The 8629-nt window shown below is 46.7% G+C and overlaps 1 protein-coding gene across 1 annotated transcript; it reads right to left on the reverse strand.

The window, feature by feature from the left end:
* Positions 1-1507: 1507 nt before the first annotated feature.
* LOC107383428 (Krueppel-like factor 6) lies at positions 1508-5880 on the reverse strand. The gene is made up of 4 exons (XM_015956035.3): positions 5545-5880; positions 3050-3632; positions 2066-2189; positions 1508-1816 (listed from the first exon to the last, which is right to left on the reverse strand). Exons 1-4 carry the CDS (start codon positions 5644-5646, stop codon positions 1765-1767), a joined length of 861 nt encoding a protein of 286 aa, XP_015811521.3. The 5' UTR covers positions 5647-5880; the 3' UTR covers positions 1508-1764.
* Positions 5881-8629: the final 2749 nt, after the last annotated feature.

An 8629-nucleotide genomic window follows, 5' to 3' on the forward strand; every position in this document is an offset into this window, starting at 1 on the left:
CAAACATGCAGAATGTGAAATTGGTCCCAGTCCCACCTCAGCTCACAGAAACCTTCAGACCTGAACCACAGCTCGGCTGAACTGGTCCGACCGGTCCTGGTACCACTTAGAGTTGGATTAAAGGTTGTTTAAATGGAGGAGAGACACATACTCGCTGGGAGCGAGACTAAACAAAGCAAACATCAAAGCAGACTCGTGACCGAGACTGCGGTCATAACTTCGTGGGACATGTCTTTCGCTCTAGAGAATGTTTGTTTTCAACATCGGCCAATAGAAACGCCTCTGACGGACGCCTTTCCTTCGCTGTAAAATCTGTTGTGCCACCATCATTTGCGACCGACCACAACATGTCATGAGAACACGTTTCCACAGCTCGGTACCTTCTTCCAGCATTTTAGAGCTCGTCTGCATTGCATCCACATCCTCCTGTACTACACAGTAGTAAAACGCTCAAAGATCATCTGGGTTTCCACAGGGTTGTTTAGAAGAGTTCATTCTGCGATGAATTCAAGAAATAAATGAACAGAAAGGTAAAAACGGCAGTCATCAGAAACTGATATTTTACTATTATAAAGAGTGTAAAGAAATGTGTTGTGAGAGAAAAAGGGCAACAAGGTGCAACTGTATGGATCAGAGCCTAAATAAAGCTTTTCAATAACAAACTACTGCATTAGCAATGGCCGTTTGGTGTTTGTGAGCGTGATCTATTGAACAGGACAAGGCCACTTACATAAGGCATCAGTAAGGTCAACAGTGCATTTACAGATAGAACTAAACCAAAAAGCAAATGTGAAGAAAGAAAAAATCCCCCAAATCAAGACTAAACAATAGTGGTTTCCCCAACTTCAAGAAAAAGACTGCCTTATGTGTTTTTGTACAATGCTCTGATATTATCATGATGGTAGCTGCACTTGGTCCTGTAAGCAAAAGTCAGCAACACATCCCCCAGATCCCATGCAATGTCTGTTATAATGGAAATAACTGTACATTTTTAGATACAAGGCTTTGAAACAACAAAATGAGCTTTATAGCGTGTATGCTCTGAGACAGGCCACGTAATACATTGCACATTTAATAGCTGCACTAAACAAAACATCCTCTCAGCTTTGAACGGGGAGCCGTTGTTCCACCTCCAGACAGATAGGGGGCGACCTCTGGCGTTTATCAGTTCCACTAAACAACACTCCCCGTCCCAGCAAACAGACTCAACACAGACAGAACCTTTTTTTTTTTGCTTGCATTCATTCTTAGTGAGACAACAGATAACACCCCGTCAAAAAGAAAATCTCACACCCTGCAGATCAATCACGCACAAGCTCCATCCGCTCCGCCTCAGGGATCCATTCACAGGCACTCACAGTCCCACGCGTACAGGCAGACACACTGTCGGTGGAGGGGTGAGACCTCCACCCTTGGAGTCCCCAAAATCCTCCAGGAACAGAAGAAAAAAAGCATTGGACACCATACAGAAGAGTCTTCCCATCTACTCCGGCCAAGATCTTTCCCCATTTTCTTTTTCATCAAATCCCTCTTCACCGTCCCTCTCCTCCATAAAAAGCCTTTCAGGAGCAATCACCACAGCGAGGTGTTGGAGGCACTGAGTATGGTGCAAATAATAGCCTGCGTTGCTTCGTGTTTTCCCACTGACTGGAACACGGCGGTGCTCCCGTTAATGCTCCCAGGACACGCCGGCCTTGCTGATCCCCTACAGGTCAGGACAATCAAGCAGACTCATCCCTCAGAGCTCTCAACATGGAGGCCATCCTAGATGTGCCTCTTCATGTGCAGCGCCAGGTGGTCAGAGCGGGAGAAACACCTGGTAGGGGAGAGAGAGAGAGAAGGCATTTGAGATTTTATCGCTCAACCTCAACAGTGATGTGGTCAGTAGGAATAATGTCTGAGTACCGGACAACCTCCGTAGCTACTGCTGCCCCCAGTTAGCATACAATCCTAATCAGCCTTTTGCTTTGGAAACTATTTAGCCACTACAACAACAAAAACCTCTTAGCCTCCTGAAAAACTGACATTTTCTTTACCAACTTCCCTGCACCTTCTCAACTCTCACCTGTCGCAGTGGCTGCATTTAAATGGCTTTGCTCCAGTGTGCTTCCTGAAGTGTCGGGTGAGTTCGTCACTTCTTGCAAAGCGCCAATCGCAGCCCTCCCATGAACACCTGTAAGGCTTCTCACCTGCAAAAATCAGAGACGAGAAGTACATCAGTAAAGTTCAAGTAGTGCCAGAGCTCCTGACAAATGGTACCTCTGAGTTCACGGTCCGGGTCTCTAACCATAATATTTAACATTTTAAACTCCTCCAAATATGAGCTAATATTTACAGTGCAGCGCTGATATGGTCGTGGTTTCTGGGAAAGCCTAATCCCTGAGTGGACTGGGCTGACTGACTACTATAAGCTGAGGAGAAAAACAACCTTGTGAGTCTGGAGATCTGTGGTATGCAGCTGTGCTGAGCTGCTGGAGTGGAGAGCTTATGTAACGGGGCTGGGGGTGGGGGTGGGGGGCACGAGGGAAAAAAAGCCTGGAGTGTTTCTAATGGCTCTGAAGGCTATTAGCCATGAGCCTAACATGGTCAGAGAGAGATGCGAGGAATGGGACTTCCTCCGCTAATAGGCGGCACCGCTGTAAACCGCCTGGCAGAGGTCAGAGGTGACGAGGGAAACGGCTCACATTTGAACCCCCCCAACAAAACACAGCAAATGACACTTTCCCATAATTATTCTCTCCCTCATTCACTTTGTTTTTCTTTGAATCTGAATGCAAACGAGAGTTTGGGAGTGTTTTCCCATGGTGAAATCTGAGAACTGTTGATTTGTTTTCAGGATCTACATCCTCTGGGTGCTGCTAGGCCACAAAGGGATGTCCCTCCCACCTCTCCCTCTCACACCCTCCCCTCCCTCCCTGCATGAAGTCATGTTGACTGTGTGAATTAGGTCATAGTTGAGGGCATTCCTCCTGACAAACTATTCAAAGTATGTGGGAGGATTTGAGCCAGAAATCTGAATCCAGGTTTCTTCCCCCCCAGGTGTGTTTACCTGTGTGTGTGCGCTGGTGTGCTTTGAGGTGGGAGCTCTTGGTGTACACCTTTCTGCATCCATTGAAGTGGCACCGATGTACCCGCCTTTTGACATCGGGTGAGGCCTCCCCGCTGGTCAACCCGGACCTTTCCATGGTCCTCTCCATGCCCCCAGTCCTTATTTTTCCAGGTGAGTGCAGCACAGTCTGTATCCCACTCCAAACCTGAGCCACGGAGCCCTCCTTGCTGAGCTCAGGAGAGGAAGGCGGTGTGCTGATGATGGCAGAGCCCAAGTCTTCACCGCTGTCACCCAGAATATCAGTCAAAGTGCTGGAGGAGAAGTCGAGGGTGGGAGAGAGCTCCTCGGAGCTATCCGAGGCCTCGCTGCTGGCATCGGAGTTGAAGCCACCACCATCCAGGTGCTGGCTGTCATGATTGTCTACCTCCTCCTTGATGTGGGGGATCTTTGGGTCAGACTCGTTCGACTTGTCCCCACAGGCGAGCATCAGCTTGCTCCACAGGTCCTCCTGGTTCTCAAATTTGAGGTCACTGGCTGAGACGTAGGGCTCGCTCTGGAGGTATCGCTCCAGCTCGAGGCATGTCTGTGTGGAAAGAGGACAAGATTAGAGAGAGTGAGCAGAGCCTAAAGCCAGCATCAGAACTCAACCAGAACGTCCCTAAAACCACTAAAGAAGTCATCCGTTTGCACAGGAAGCTGGAGTGTTCTCCGGTGCAGTGCCTCCACTCTGCAGCAGGAGGGGGAAGATATTCGGCAACACCGTAACACTGATAAACCTACTTCCTCTCTGTCTGCAGAAATCAAACGAGACACAATGTCCTATGCAAAAGTGCACTCTAAGGGTGCCCAGTGAGGCCACATCAGGGAGGATTACTCAAACCGCACATCATCCTGAGAGCATGCAAGAAGAAGGCCCTCCTGCTTGTAAATACATGCATGAGTTTGCACGAGTGTAAGTGTGTGTGTCGGTCCGCACCGAGTTTGGTCATGAAATTTACATATGCTAAAGAGCACCCCCCCCCCCCCCCCGGGTTAGAGAAGTGCTTGTAGATCTTTTAAATCCATCAATTATTCAACATAATGTGGATTTAATAATGCATTTGGATGCATCGCTAGAAATAACACAGCACAGCAGGGACTGGGGGGGAGGGGGGGGTGGGGGGGGGGTCTGATTCGTGGGGGTCCATAAAAAGCCTGGCATGAATACTTCAAGAGCCGCTGTTGAATTGTGAGCTTTTTTTCTGTGTTTAAATAAAGGAAGTGAGCGAGCGCTTCCTTAACCCTGAAATGTCATCAGCTCTCATGCTTGCGTGGTTTCCTGTGATCAAGCACTTTCAAATTTCCGTCAGAAGTTGTGGCAGTTGTTTCAAGCTTGGAGGACCAGTGAACCAGTGAACTTTCACCACAGGAGCTTTCAAACAATATCTAAACGAACTGGAGCAAAAACGGAGAAGAGGAAATCCCAAGCTCGTTTTATTTTATAGACAGATTCAAGCCTCTCATCAATGAAAATCAGCATTAAATGATACACAATGGATCAAACTGTCATGGAGAATGAAAGTTTGATAATTTTTAAAGGTTTTTTATGTCATCTAGAGGAACCTTGTGGAGATTTTATGTCTTAAAATAAAAATAAAAACACGAGGAGTAACTGGGGGAGGAAGGAGGACGCAGTGAATTCAGATGCCTCTCGTCAGCAGAGCTGCATGAATCCCTGGCGAGCTTTAAATGCCTGAAAGGGCGACTTGGCCCGGAGCCCGAGGAGGGCTGATAAACTGAGAGCTCGTTCCTGAGCTCCTCGTTCCCAGACCCAAACTCCACCAACAGCTCCATCCTCCGAAGGCCGCGTGGATAAGCCATGCAGGAGCAGAAACCAGTCCCAACTGTCATTCCCTCTGTCAGCCTGTCACTCTCATGTCTGTGTACACGCGCACGCGCGCGCCTGTCAGAACGAGAGAGGGAGGCATGGACAGGGGGAGGAGACACACACGGCTCGCTATTCAGCTTCTCCATCTGCAACCCAGCATGTTTTTATTCCAGCACACGCGGACGTGCCTCCACAACACGCAGACATCAGACACCTTGACCAGGATTTTACGCTAAATAAAAGCTTCGACAGAATATAAACTGCGCGTGAAGAAATAGCAAAAATGACACCAATGTCTGAGCTATTTCCGCAAAGTTTCTCACCACAGAGGATGTGACGGTTTTTCAAAAGCCTAACCCAGCCAGAATGGGACTTTGACAGGAAAAAACATCTTATTTCTGTTACTTGGGGACTCATTAATGGGGAAATTGCATCACTTCCCTAAAAAAACACCGGAGATAAACTGATTTTAGCTATTTCTCCGAGTCCGACTGGAACAAACACCTCTGACATTTGCACGTCAGCGCGCAGCTGTCACAGCAAAACACGTTTCCCCAAATTAAATTACGCACATTCCTCTGGTCAGACAATCACGCCGGAGGGGCGCGCTGCGGATTCAGAGCCTTACCTGCTGCCAGTACTCTTCCAGAGAAGGCAAAGCAGAAAAGTATCCCGTGTCGTGCACAATTTGGAGCTCTTGGAAGATGCTACACATCGGAATGACATCCATGTCACCGCTCTGATTCAGCCACAAGACGCAGACGCGGGTTTGGTGATCTTGAGAAGAAGGAGCAGCGTGTTGCAGTCGGAGAGAAGCTGGCTTCTTTGCTGTATTTGCATGTATGAAGGTCTGGAGACGCGCACTTCCAGCGGAGCTTCTGAGCGCGTGACGCACCGAGAGCGCACAAACAGTGAACTCAGTAAAAGTCTGTCTGAGCACTGTAAACTTCACCCCCCGATTCAAAATTACGAACAAACACACCCCCATGTGATCATGTTACGTACACCAATCGGATCCCTGTTTTTATAAGCCCCGCCCACTCAGGTGTCCAGCCAATGGTGTCAGCTCTGACGCGGAGTCTGTGATGTGGTGCTTTTGGCTGCTTCTCCCATTGGCTGCTATAATTAGACCTCTATATAAGCAGCGCAACGAGGAAGCGAAGTCTTCTGCTGCTGCTGGTTCGGAGCGCAGAGTAGAGCGTCGCGCGCAAGGAAGCTTCAGCTTCTGTCTCCAAATCACAACATCATTGTGTTCACTTCACCAAACACGCACCTCTCGCCTCTTTTACAGTGAAAACTTCTGCATTGACTGTGTGTGACGGAAGCCTGTGGAGGGACAATTGAATGTGTGGCATCGTTCCGAGCGCGCGCGAGCTCCAGGGGATCATCAAAAGTCTGATCAATGGCTTTTGTCTCTGAAACAAATCTGATAGAATTCTTCTTTTCACAACTGTCCGGAGATCCATTTGGGTTGTTAAGAGTCTCTTCATGGCAGGCCAGACAATTTAATAAGCTATTAAGTTATAATAGACTCGCCATAAAGATGATAATTCAGAAGAAACGCTGCTGGGGTTATTATAGCAGCAGCAGCAGCTTGAGGCTGATCAGAAGGGACCGGGGTGCCTCTGCTGTCTACATGTGTTGTGATCTCAGTCACCTATGTCTATCGGAGCTCTTATGCTGCAGCATCACGTCGTTTCTTCAGATCTGGAAACCCTATTTTTGTTTTTACTCATTTATTTCAAATTAAACCAGAAGTAAGAAAGTAGTTGGCCACCCACAGCGCATGGTGAGAGCTTCTAATAAAAGATGGTAGTTCTCTCAGTTCTAAAATGACATGCTATAAAAACACACTGGCTGTCTTCCAGAAATATATACCCTTTCCCCAATGATCAGTGGTTAGTTATGATCAGCACTTCCTCACTAAGATCAAAGACGCATGAATATTAATCAGAGAAAATAAATCCACAGTTGGATCCGTAGAGAGATTAATGTCACTGATACTGCTCAGCTTCATTTTTTCATTACATTCTAGAGAATAAAAGTCTCAGAGTTCAGTGGTTTGCACGAACCAGGCTTTTATTTTGGCAGGTGATGAGATCAGCTTCCGTCCTACCTCCTCTCAAGTCAGCTTCACTGTGAGCTCTCCATCAGCTGTTAGCAGAGAATGTTTACTTGTGAGCGTATTAATAGCTCAGAAAACATCCAGCACATCTAATGAAAACACCGCGTCCAGCTGCATCAGACGAAGCTGAGGCCGAGCCCAACAAAAGCCCCATTGACAGTTTAAAGGAAGGCAATGTGACAAACAACATATTTGGAACAGAGCAGCATTGTTTGACCCAGGGGCCCGGGCGAGCGCCTTCACGGTGGACTCATTTTATATATTTATTTATTTAATAGGAGATCTCAGCAGTGGGCACCTTTTCAGCACTCAGCAGCATCACATCCTGTCATGAGTCGATGGGCTTGATGGACAGAAAACGCTCGTGGATGGGGTCCCTGTCACCATGATTGAAGGGAAGCGTGAAGCTTCCATATAGCAGCGATGATTCATGCTGACCTTAAAAGCAGCTCAGAATGACAACATTTACAGCATCATAAAAGTAAAACTGCACAATTATTAGGAAATCCAGATGCATTTGAATGAAAATGCAAAGTTATAAATGCACACAACCAAAACGAGCTTCTTCTGTTGACAGATTAATGACTGCATTTGCATTTAGACCAACCCACATAGAAGTACAGTGCACAGGTGGAGCGTGTGAGCAGTTTCCGCTCTGTAACCGCCGGTTTATCGGATTTACATCCAATAATATTTACGTGATAGAAACACAGACATGTCAAACTAACGTGGCACAACTTTCACACTGTGTGTTTAGTTAAAGGGGTTCTGCACCAAGCAGCTTTAGAGCTAATTATGAAAAGTGAAGGTAAGGTATCAGGTCCAGGTTTAGTCATCGCTGGGTGGTGTTGTCACAAGGAAATAAACAACGAAGAACCAGAAAACTGGAAGACTTCTTTAAAACGTTTGGCCCTCTTGGCTTCTTCCCTTCGTCAGCCGGACTCATGAGCGACAATCGTAGACCTGCCCACTCCAGCGGCTTTGTTCCAGTAACATCGCCCTTTGTTGTGTTTGCACCTGAACTGATCCACTCTGACCAGTATCTACACTGACTCGTAAAAAGTAGCTGCTTCCTTAATTCTTGATTGCCTATATCATTATCATTTTATTTTGTTTATTTCTTAATTCTAATTTTCGCTCACCATTCATTTTTTCTTGCACTGCAGCGATTTCCTAATGTTGTGATTCTCGCACATGTGGCAATAAAACCTTCTGATTCTGACAATGTTCAAATATGCATCAAGTCAGTGACGATGCAATTAGCTGGGTTTCTTATATAGGAACCCTTTACTGATTGGCCTAATGAACTGACCTGTATTGGAATGTTTACTATGTAAAGTGCCTTGAGACGACTCTTGTCGTGATTTGGCGCTATATAAATAAACTTGAATTGAAAATATGCGTAATTATGTCTAGAAGCAGAATTGCCCACACATTGAGTCTAATGATAACTTACAGCTCTCACTTGTAAAATGATAAAAAATGAGACCTTATTCTGTAATTTAAGGCACACATTTTGTCACCATGGTTACCGGTCCATCACAGAGAGGAACCAGCTTTAGGCCACCGTTCAGCACCTCCACACCTG

The sequence above is a fragment of the Nothobranchius furzeri genome, chromosome 11, assembly GCF_043380555.1.
Source record: "Nothobranchius furzeri strain GRZ-AD chromosome 11, NfurGRZ-RIMD1, whole genome shotgun sequence".
NCBI lineage: Eukaryota > Metazoa > Chordata > Actinopteri > Cyprinodontiformes > Nothobranchiidae > Nothobranchius > Nothobranchius furzeri.